The sequence below is a fragment of the Suncus etruscus genome, chromosome X (assembly GCF_024139225.1).
Source record: "Suncus etruscus isolate mSunEtr1 chromosome X, mSunEtr1.pri.cur, whole genome shotgun sequence".
NCBI lineage: Eukaryota > Metazoa > Chordata > Mammalia > Eulipotyphla > Soricidae > Suncus > Suncus etruscus.
The window spans coordinates 55,431,540-55,443,712 of record NC_064868.1 but is presented as its reverse complement, the minus strand read 5'-3'; the positions used below and the strand labels follow the sequence as shown (position 1 = coordinate 55,443,712).

The following is a 12,173-nucleotide window of genomic DNA, read 5'->3' as shown; positions in this document are numbered from 1 at the left end:
CCCTGCCAGGAGCAATTTCTGAGTGCAGAGCCAGAAGTAATCCTGCGTGCTGCTGGGTGTGACCCCAAAACCAAAAAAAAAATGTATTTTAAGGGTCTGGAGCAGATTGAGTGCTTGCCTTGTTCTCTGATGACCCAGGTAGGATTCTTGGCATCCCATGTGGTCCCCAAGCCCACCAGGAGTGATTCCTGAATACAGAGCCAACAGTAACCTCTGACACTACTGGGTGTGTCCCCCCCCAAAAAAAAAACCCAAAATGTGTATTTTAAGCACTATGGTCTTTACAAAAATGTTTTGGTCTGGCTTCATACATAAAAATTTCAGTACCACACCCTCTACCACAGAGTCTACTTCCTATCACCTTTGACCCAGTGTCCCCCTGTCCACATTTGTCCTCCCTTTTTTTCTCTCCTAGATTATATCTATCTACCTTTCTGGATGGCCATGATTATATTAGCCAGAGAGAGGGAAGGGAGCCCAATATGGGGCATGGTGCTAGTGAGGCTACTGTACATTGATGGCAGATCTTGTTTTGATTAAGGCTCAGAAAAAGAATCTCTCATATCTTTTCTTTTCTCCCTCCCTTCAGCATCCTTATCTCATTGATCATGTGTTTTATTAATTGATCCTATGATTTTATAGTTGCTACCCTATTTTCTTTTCCATTGCTTCATTCACGCAACTCATGAACTTATTCACTCATTCAAATTCTCATTTGAATTGATTTTTCCCCTACTTTCTTCTCTTCCTGTCTTCCCATATTTATTTCTTCCAGAAGGTATTGCTTGAGCACATGTAAAAAGCTTCATGATAACTATTGTGAAGGATTAAATGTAAGACCATAGCTGTGTTCTCTCTTAAGTTTGCCATCTCCCAAGGAAGATGAGAAACTCTTCACGAGAGTAGACAGGGGATAAAGAAGAAATATGATTGAACATCTATTGTTTCAGGAATGGGCAAAATATGCTCCTGACTCAAAGAGGAGGGTCAATCTTGGATCGGGGAAGGGGGTCCTATATGGAGTGGCATACTAGAAAAAGATCAACAAGAATAGATGGCTGGAAATTCTTTGAACAGGTGTCAGGAAGTGAGGTGGTGTTACTAAAGATGTAGATAAAAATCTGGTGGGGAACTCCAGGATCATATTGGGGAATGATGTGAGAATTGTTTAGTTCAATAAACTCCAGGTATGTGGCGTTTATTCTTTCCAGTCATTGACTACAGATAGAAGGAGGTCTGTGATGTGGGCAGAGTACAACAATTGAGGGAAAGGGAAACTAAAGGTCAGATGTCCACCTTGGGAGCTCTAAGGAGGTGAGTGAATTGGTTGAGGGCTTATACTTTGGAAAGGTGGGAATTTCTCTCAGCTAGGAGGAAAATGTGTGCAGCTGTGCATATACATCTGAGTGCATTGAAGTAAAGCCCAGCAGGTATAACAGAAGTGGGAGACTGCACTGTTAGGTGGCTAAGGGAATGTGATTGTGAGGAATTCTGTGTGAGGTCAATTGTGTGAGATGAGCTCTTCTTTGCCTGGCAGGCTCTCTACATGTGTCTGGTGGAGATCACAAGACTGAGTGTGGGAGGTTTTTGAACTGTAGCTTTTAGGGTTATTGTTGTCAAGCAGGCTGGTCAAACAGACACAAGTGACTGCTACCCTTGACCTGAAGGGATCAAGGCAGCTATTAAGCACATACTGTGTGTTGGGTTCTGGCCTGGATATGGAAGGTCCAAAAATGAGTTGTATCAGGCCTCTGTCATTGGGAAACAGTGGCATAGCAAGGCATAGGCAATTCCAGAAAGTACACATTATTCTGTGATGAGGACTCACTGTGACAGAAGTATGCACAAGGCAGATGAGGGAATAACTGACCCTACACTATGGTGGGTGGAAGAGAACCAGAACTTACTGCCCCAGAGAGCTTGCCTTTGTGGGTTGTTGGGAAATATAGATGAGTTCCCTCATACCACTTAATTGAAGGAAGAGGGAAGCCTGCCGGACAGAAGAAACCAAGGAACGGAGCAGAGGTTCGGCAACGTGGATCAGCTCATCATACCCTAAGTAGACTTGCTACTACTTACATTCGTAGAAGCTAAATGGTACAGGTTAGGAGGATGGAACTGGTAGGCAGATTCAGGAGACTTCTGAAGCTAAGAGTGAGTACTGTGGGGCCGGAGTGATAGCACAGTGGTAGGGCGTTTGCCTTGCAAGTGGTTTACCCTGACAGACCCCTGGTTCAATTCCTGGCATCCCATATGGTTCTCTGAGCCTGCCAGAAATGATTTCTGAGTACAGAGCCAGGTGTAACCCCTGAGCACTGCCAGAGGTAACCCCCCCAAAAACAAACAATCAAAAAGAGTGAATACTGACCAAGAAAGTCAGATGTTTCTATTCCTATCCTATTGATTCTGGGCAAGTTGCTTTGATTTCCTGTATATCAGTTGGGGTATGTGATATTGGACATCTGCCTCAGTTCTAGGGTCTACTATTCTTGCAGCCAAACCCATGGCCTTTAAAATTAGCACTTCTTCCACTTAAACTTGGATTTTCTGCTTCCTCCTGGGTGCTTTTTTACTCACACACTTCAAATATTTCCCAACATGTGACCCTCTGCTTGCCACTCTGAGAGTGTATGACAAGGTAAAGAACACAAGGCATTGCTAAATGTAGGGTGGTGGGTATGAGCGTGAGCACTGACATATACCTGACTCTACCCATGGTGTGCATTATGCCAAGCTGCTTAATTTTTCTGCATCTTAAGTTTCTTCATTTATGTTATACCTTCAGAGAAAGTAAGCCAGCCCTTTCAGAGTTACTAGGACCAGAAAAAAATAGATATTCAATAATGATAGCTATTATTTTTAGGAGTGCAAAAGAGCAGAGTCACTATAGAAACCAAAGTCTGGGTGCTCCCAAGTTTGTCTTTATCTGATTGTACAATGAGCACTTTAAGAAGGCCTCCTCCCCTTACTAAGTCCGTTTGTCCTCAGGTTTGGATTCTCTGTGGTGCAGGTGCCTAGGTCACAGGAACAGCTTGCAGGAGAGGTGTCAGCAGAAAGGGTAGTGAATGGAGTTCCTCTACCTCTCTGTATCCAACCAATGCTGTATTGGCTTCTTGCCAAGTCTGTTGTCAGAATCCACAGCTCCTGTTTGAATGGATGTGCATTGACCTCTTTGTCTTGTTTTCTTGTCTCTCACTCCAGTCCTCCCCCACCTCCTTCCAGTTCAAATTGTCATGGAGATAGTTCTCAGTATCCCTGGCTTCCTCATTTTTGGTATCCATAGCAACAGCCCCATTCATTTCCATGGCAACTGCATCCTGATCCCATCCCCTACTGGCTGCCTGGCTTCAGTAATGCCAGTAAAAGAAGGTGGAATTGAGACCTCTCATTAGGAGCAAAATCCAAGTAGGGTTCATAACTCCCAGGCCTGGACAAATCAGCTGGGAATCCCGAAAGAATATCCTGTCCTGCTTCTCCCCATCTCTGAGTCTTGGTTCAAATTCAGGTCTCTTCACTCCATATTTTCTCGAATCTGTCGTAGGTAAGGCACTGGGCAGTAGCTTCCTCCTCCGGTAGCCTTCAAGCAGGAGAGCTAATCCATGTTTTAGTTCCCTACTTGATCCTTGCTGGCCCAGAGACATTAGCATCTATATCCCTCTTGGGGCCTTTTTCCTCATTTGAAAAATAGTAATCCTGATTTGTCCTTTATGTTTGCCATGAAGATTAAATAATGTGTGATAAATGCCTGACACAGGGAAGGTTCACTGTGAGAGTTTATTTTTATTCTGTTCAACACCCCTAAGCAGAAGGAATTTCTCCACTGAGCTCCCTTGGCACTTTCTCTATAGTCTTTAGTTTTATACTGCGGTTGTTTGTGTAATACAGTTTTTCACCTAACACCCTGCCTTGCACTTTCCAGTATCTTTCCTAAGAATAGTCCTACAGACAGTCCCCAGAGGCACAAACATGTATGAGTACATGCGCATAGGAACATACTCATTGCTATTGGTACAGGAGTCTAGACAGAGGAACTCTCCTTTTCTGCTCTGAAGCCCAGATATCTAAAAGGGAAATTGCATTTCCTTGAGCCCTATACATGTGAGGAACTGAACTGGTAAAAATGTCAATTGGAACCTGAACCTAGGCCAACCCAGTCTTTTGCTTTACAGCATATTCTTTCCCTGGGTGATTTCCGGGGAAGAGGAGATTAGTGGGAGTTTACTTACTTCCAATGTCTTTAGCAGCAATGTATGAGAATTAGGAGAAGGGGCCAGAGCCATGGCTTAAGGCTTCTGCCTTGTGCATGCCAGCCTAGGATGGACTGCGGTTCGATCCCCTGGTGTCCCATATGGTCCTCCAAGTCAGGAGCGATTTCTGAGCACATAGCCAGGAGTAACCCCTGAGCGTCATCGGGTGTGGCCGAAAAACCAGAAATAAAAAGACGAATTAGGAGAAATGCCCTCAAGCTCTGTCTTTTGCCAGCCCCCTTTGGGGGTGTGTGTGTTAACACCCTGGACATCCTGTCCCCCCCCCCCTCTGAAATCTAACCAGAGAGGTGTTTTTGAGAAATGAATTGTTGAAGAGTAAGGGCACTTTAGTCAGAAGTAAGAAAAGGCAAGTACATGCCAGGAACCAAGAATCTGGGCTATGGGGTTGGCATCCTGCTGATTTCTCTTAATAGTGGTATAACCTTGAGCACTGTACCTCTGTTTATAAAATAGGGGTAACTAGGGAAAAAACACAGTTACGCAGTTTGAGATAACTTGGATGAAATTAGAAGGTATCAATGCTGAACAAAATAAGCCAGAGGGAGAAGGACAAATACAGGCTGATCTAACTCATACGCCATATGCAGAGAGAGAAAGCAAGAGTATGGACAATATAAATTGATGATAAACCTTGGGTACTGGAGTATAAAACTGAGAGTGGGAGTGCCATGTTGGTGATGGGAATAAATTGATTGGAAATAACGTAAGAGCATAGGTGGAAAGCCTGGAGCACATAGGCTGTACTGTCACCTGACAGAAAGCACTAAAACCATAATTGTCAATTTACAAATCATGTTGGCATGGGTGGAAAGGAAGAATCTTTTGATGGTAGATGGCATGTTGGGAGGAAGGTCCTGGGCACTTTGTTGTTGGTTACAATTTTTTTTTGTGATTGAGTTTTAGCCATGCAATATTCCAACATCTATCCCTTCACCAGTGTTCACTTCCCAGTATCCCTCCCTACTCTCAGCCTGCTTCTATGACAGAATTATTTTTCTTTTTAGGCATTGTAGTTTGCAATACTGTGACATATCACTTTACCTCCTTTTAGCACCCAGTTCTTGTCCAGAGTGATCACTTCCCACATTTATTGTAGTGGTCCCTTCTCTGACCTAACCACCCACCCCACATTGTGACAAGCTTTTTATTTAGGACCTAGTCCTTCTGGCCTTTTTCTGTATTGTTTCTGGATATTATTCTACTACTATGTTTCTTTAAATCTCACAAATGAGTGTGATTCTATGTCTGTCCCTATCCCTCTTACTCATCTCACTCAGCATTATACTCTCTATGTTCATCCATATATCAGCAAATTTTATGACTTCATTTTTCCTAATGGCTACTAGTATTACGCTGCTTCTTTTTATCCTCTTGTCTATAATTGGATAAAACAAATTTTAATGGAGCTAACTGGGCCTGCTTGAATAAATTATGAGGATACAATGGGTCAATAAGTATCCTAACCTGGGGCTAGAGACAAGCCCTGTGACAGTCCATAAGAGGGACCTGTAAATCAACTTGTATGAGGAGCAGGCAGACATGATGAACTGTAGGTAGCCAACTTGGGGGGAAATGAGCCAAAAAGTATTTTAAACAGGAAGTCATATTTTGAAAACCATCTTCACAGCTTCCTTCCATCAGTGCTTTCATTGTATGCTTTTTCTTCAACTAGACATTTCCTGGCCCCCTATAGCTCAAATGATACCTTTTATCAACTGTGTTTTTTTGTTGTTAGCACTTATTTCTACCTGAAATGCCAGTATGTATTTATAGCCTGCTTCTACCACTAGATTGTCACCTCCCCAAAGAAACTACATTTCTGTTCACTCTTGCATTTCTAACAGCTAATCCTGTGCATGGTACATAAAATATACTCAGTTGACTGAAGGCAGTAGCCCAAGTTCAGGTTGATTGTGTTGGTCTTGCATGAGACCAATTTTGTTCAGTCCCCCCCCCCCCAGAATATGGTTTCCTGAGCATCACCGTGTGGCCCTGGAGCAACCCTCTAGGTCTACATAGGTGTCCCTAGTGGTCCCTGTCACTACTACAGGGCCAAAACAGTACTACATCCTCAGATCGTCATATTGAATTGCATGCCCAGTTAGTCAAGAATTGCTGGAAGTTGTCTCTGGGGCTCCATAAACACTGCTTTGGAGCACACAACCCCAATAACAGTTCATGACTGTACTGAATCTGGTCCGAGAGGAAACTTCATAGGTCGTGAGGCTCAAGAAAAGAATTTGAGAATGAAAGGCAGCCACCAACAAACACACACACATACACACACACACACACACACACACACACACACACACACCAGTCTGTTACCACCTTTTCCTGCTTGATAGTGTTACAGACTGGTGTTTGGAAGACAGGAAGACTAGCAAATGATGAGGGATTATATTCCTGGGTATAGCCTCCCCACTGTATCCAGGCCACAAAACAAAGTGCTCTTCCATAAAGAGGGAAAACCCATTGCAACTATAGCGGCGCACTGGCACACTCACTCCAGCTCACTTGTTCATGTATGTGCTTTGACCTCTGCTAAGTAGAGGTTGGATAATCTGCCCTTATCTTTTCACCAAGCAGTACTTCTTTCACCCCTGTGTCTACCCAAACTATAGTATTCTCATGCCCAAGCCAGAGAATACCTGTCTCCTGAAATCTCCTCCAAACCTCACTGACTTTCCTTCCTCTGTTTGCCTGCCTCGATTGGCTCCTCACTATATTACTCTCCTCAGGGCTCCTGGGCTCCATTGCCACCTAGGTTCCCTGGCAGCCTGGTTGCCATGCCACCAGGGGAGCAGATCTGGCAGCACAACAGCTCTGTGTAACCAGGGCTGGGCAGCCCAGGGCCCAATGACAGTAACATTTAAGGCCTAGAAATCTCTGTCCCAGTTCCTCAGCTGAGCAGAAGAGGCCATGAGGAAAAAACAGAAGCTGCCCCGCCGGGCAGCTCTTTATCTGTGAGGATGCTGGATGGGCAGTGCCTTCCTTATCCTAGCAGTGGGGGAACTCTGGGAACTGGGCAGCTGAGGGTAGGGCGGGGGGTCAGGGATTGGCTGGGCATGGAGATGGAGGAGGAAAGGCCTAGCTGAGAAGGGTACAGGAGAGTGTGCTTCAGTTCTGCGGACAGGGCTAGGAACAGAGCCATGAGTGGATGGAGCTGTGAGGGGAAAAGGTGGGATGGGATGGGGAGGGCTTGAGGAGTTATCAGGGAATTGCTTTTCAGAGGAGGAGTGTTTGGGGATGGAGCTGTAGAATCTGTTGGGCTTTTGTGGTAGATGGGGCATACCAGTACTGTGTCATACAAGCAAGACAAGTGCTTATAGACTAGAGCACTTGTGCTTAGGTCAAGGTTGTAAGAGTTAAGAGATAGGATCTGGCAATATGAGGATTTGTGAGGTTGGAGCTTTGAGAGTCTGGGAGACCTGAAGGGAAGAAATCATGATAGCAGTGAGAAGACAACTCATGGGGAAGTGTGCCCTGAAGTATTGGGGTCTCTAATGTCTATGAGGAAGTTGGGGAAGATGGAGTTGTGGGAGAGGATCTGGTCTTCCCACTCTCAGTCTGGCCCACTAGGCCCATCTGTGGTTCCCATATCCTGGCTCATCTTATCTCATCCCCACAGTGTGGAGGGTGAAGCCCCAGGCAGTGACCTGAGTACAGCCGTTGATAGTCCTGGGAGCCAACCCCCCTACCGGCTAAGCCAGTTGCCCCCCACCAGCAGCCACATGGGCGCTCCCCCTGCTGGGGTGGGCCTTCCCTGGGCTCAGCGGGCTCGCCTCCAGCCAGCCAGTGTCGCTCTGAGGAAACAGGAGGAGGAGGAGATCAAGCGCTCCAAGGCTCTATCGGACAGCTACGAACTCTCCACGGACCTGCAGGATAAGAAGGTGCAGATGAAATGGTTCTGACTGGGAGTGGGAGTGGGAAGGTGAATGATATGAGAATTCAGGAAGGGGTTGGGATAATGCCCTGGATGGTGGTATTCAAGGAGGCACAATGAAACTAAAACAAGCAAAGATTCAGTCCAGGACCCCTTGCCTCCCTTACTTGAGACTTAATCATTCATCACCATCCACTGAGCCTTCCACTCAGGAATATAGATCAGCCTCTGGACAGGACAGTAAGGTATCAGACAGGTGAAGCCAGGGTCTGGTCCTCAAAAATCTCAATCTAATAGGAAAAGTACACATAGAAGTTGATAATTACAGTTTTAGACAGTTTTAGAACAATATATACAATTATATATTGTTTTTATATAATACAGTATATTTACAATATATCACACTTTGCTTTGCTATAAAAGGCAGATAATGAGGTTTATAGAAAAAAAACTGCAAGGATCTACTAACACTAAAAAGTTAATTAGGCTAAACTTATAGCATAAAGCCTTGGTGGCATGGGGACTCTGGTGAACCAGTCATTTTTTCTTTCTTTCTCTTGCCCTCCTCTTTTTCTCCCCTTCTTTTTTTTTGTTTGCATGTGTGGTGCTGGGCATCGAACCTAGGGCCTCCCATAAGCAAGGAAGGTGCTCTACCACTGAGCCACCTCCCAGCCACCCTCCCTCCTTATTCTCAATAGCTTTTGTTTCCTTTGTTGGCCTCTCTGCTTTTCCTTTTTATAGAATAATGAACTTCTTGTAAGTGAAAGATAAAAGATAACCTCAGTCCGTTCTATGTGACAAGTGCAAGTTGAAATAAAGTGAGAACACAACATTGAGCTCACAGCCCAGTGCATTCAGGCAGAAACAGCTGTAACTTGGAAGGGTAGTAGGGAGTAGTGAGACCGTAGTGAGTTTCTGATCTTGTCACCCTCAACCCTCCCCTGCTAGGTGGAAATGTTGGAGAGGAAGTATGGGGGCTCCTTCCTGAGCCGCAGGGCTGCCAGAACCATCCAGACGGCCTTCCGCCAGTACCGCATGAACAAGAACTTTGAGCGCCTCCGCAGCTCAGCTTCAGAGAGCCGCATGTCCCGCCGCATAATTCTTTCCAACATGCGGATGCAGTTTTCCTTTGAGGAGTATGAGAAGGCCCAGAACCCAGCGTACTTCGAGGGCAAGCCTGCCTCGCTGGACGAGGGTGCCATGGCTGGTGCCCGGAGCCACCGACTTGAACGAGGGCTACCCTATGGAAGCTCCTGTGGTGGGGGCATCGATGGGGGGGCAAGCTCCGTCACCACATCTGGAGAATTTTCTAATGACATCACAGAGCTCGAGGACTCCTTCTCCAAACAGGTTAGCATTCCTGAAAAGTGCCCTTCCTCCCCAGATTTCATGCTCTGGTTACTCCTCTGAATTTTTGTCTGTGCTCCAAACTTTCCTGAAAGAAGTTGCCCCTGTATCATTTAATAGCTACTTTCTGAGTGGGGACTAATAATAAGGGCAAAGAATTGGTGAGATTATGAAGTATATAGTTAAAACAAGCAAATCAAAAGTTTGGGTTCTATAACACAAAAGAAAATAAAAGTTCTCTCTGGAACTTGAGCCACTGTCAAATAACGTTGATCTTACCACAGATGATGAGTCTTCCCTTGTCCCCTGTCCCAGGTGCTGTAGGTGCCTCAAGGGAGACTTACATGGGGGAAAGTTGTTATCTCAACTTTCCAAAGGAGGAGACAATTTAAGGGAAATGAAGTGACTTCCAAACCCTATTGGAAATCTTTTTTGTCTGTTTCTCAAAGCCATGACCTTTCATTTTACCAAACTACCATGAACCGAGCTCTATACTGGGCACCATGAGAATTAAGATGAACCTTCTATGGGCAGGGTCTCACAGACCAGTTGGAAATTGCAGATACTGATGAACATGACTGCCTCCTGAAATAGATTGTGCTTGGAGCTCTGAGAAATAATCATATACCATTCCATCACGAGGACTCAGGGAATGGAGAAGAAACTTTCTTCTGGGAGTATCAAAGAAGGATTCTTTTTGAAAAAAAGAGCACTGGAGTTGGGCCTTCTGGAGATAAGATTCAGATAGCTGGAGTTTGTAGGGGGGCATTGATCATATGGGCATCGCATTTGGCAAGTGCCTAAAAGTGGGAATACAACAGATGGAGGCAGTCAAGGGAGGTCATTTAGGCTTAAGGATGGGTTAGTATAGCTACCTAGGGCAAATCCTATTTCTGTGATTTCTTGCCTGTGTGACCTTGAGAAAAATTTAATTTTTTGAAGCATGAGCACTCCAATGGCTATAAGACTTTTTTGACAGCAGTTTTGAATATTCAGTTCAACTAGGTAACATATAGTAAAGAACATATATTAAAGCATATGGTAGCTGAAAAGTTAATGTTAATTTCCTTTGCAAAGCCAAAGATACATCTGAAAGAATTGCTAACTGAATGATGGATGGCTGCTTTATAAGACAAGAAATCATGTGGCTGGAGCAATAGTACAACAGGAAGGGAACTTGCCTTGTATGCTGCTAACCTGGATTTGGTTTCTGGTATCCTATATAGTTCCCCAGCTCTTAGTGCTATTTGAGTGAAGTGTATTAGTTACCTAATGACTTCAACATTCAGTAGCTTAAAACTTAATTCAGGACTGATAGTATAGGGATTAGAATATTTGCCTTGCATATGGCCAACCCTGGTTCTATTCCCAGCACCACAAATGGTTCCTTGAGCTCACCAGGAGTGATCACTGAGCATAGAGTCAAAGTAAATCCTGATCATAGTCAGGTGTGACCCTATAATGAACAAACAAAAATTCCTAAACTAAACTAAACTAAAAGACTGATCTTAAAGCTGGTGAGTGGCTGGAATGATCTGGAGCACATTCTTTGCTTACTGGGTTTCATCCCTGGCACCACATGGGCTCCTGAGCACCACCATGAGTAATCCCCAAGCACAGAGCTTGTAATAGCTCCCAGGTACCACCAGGTGAGGCACCCAAACTAATAAATCAAAATAAACAAACCAAAAAATCTTGAGGATAAACAACAAATATTTTCTCATAGAAAATAAAGTCCAGCGGCTGGAGAGATAGCACAGTGGTAGGACATTTGTATTGCACATGGCTAACCCAGGACGGACAGTGGTTCAATTCCCAGCGTTTTATCTGGTCCCCTGAGCCTGCCATTTGCAATTTCTGAGCGCAGAGCCAGTAGTGGTCCCTGAGCGCTGCCGGGTGTGACTCAAAATAAAAACTAAAAAAAAAAAAAAGAAAGTCTAGGAATCTGGGAGTGGCTGAACAATTCTGGCTCAGGGTCTCTCATGAAACTGTCTTCAAGCTCTAGGGAAAGGTTACAGTATCTGAACACTTGACTAGAGTGAATGGGTTTTTAAGCTCACTAACTTGATCATTGGGCAAAGGACTCAGGTTGTCACCATATACTCTCTCCATACAACCATTCATAGTGTTGGTTTCTCCATGAGTGAGTAAAGGTGAGAGAAAAGGGAAAGAAAGACCAAAGGAGGGAGAGATTAATATTGCAGCAAGCATGTTTAGGACAGAAATTTTAGTCTTTTATAGTCTAATCACAGAAGTGGCCTTATGCTGTAAATCTCACAGACCTTCCCTGCAACAATGTAGTATCTGAGATCTGAATACTGGGAGATAGGGATTGTTAGCCATCAGCTTAAATATTGGGTACCACAGTGAGGGAGTTATAAGAATGGTCTAGATTCTCAAAGGTAAACATAGATTGTCTAAAAGAGGACCCAAGAGAGCCCAGAGGAAAGTAAGATTTTGGTTTACTTAAGAGTGGCAGAGGCAAGAGTATTGTTAAATAGGAAGAAGGTGGCATTTAACTTTGTTTCTATGGAGGTATTGGGGTATCTGAGTAGGAAACTTGTGGGCATTAGTCTGAGCTTGTATGAGCAAACAGTGGCTCTCTGGGTGTTAGCTTATGTATTGAAAAGAACCTGTGCAGGTTGGGAAAGGAATTTCTCTCTTGGTTAACC

General features: G+C 44.5%; 1 protein-coding gene across 2 annotated transcripts in view; it reads left to right on the top strand.

Annotated features, from left to right (window-relative positions):
• IQSEC2 (IQ motif and Sec7 domain ArfGEF 2) overlaps nt 1-12,173 on the top strand; it is a 99,418-nt gene that overhangs the window by 68,364 nt on the left and 18,881 nt on the right. For both annotated transcript variants that reach the window (XM_049767144.1, XM_049767145.1), the window contains 2 exons: nt 7,900-8,161; nt 9,103-9,504. In XM_049767144.1, coding sequence (XP_049623101.1) covers nt 7,900-8,161; nt 9,103-9,504 — 664 coding nt within the window. The remainder of the gene's footprint in view (nt 1-7,899; nt 8,162-9,102; nt 9,505-12,173) is intronic.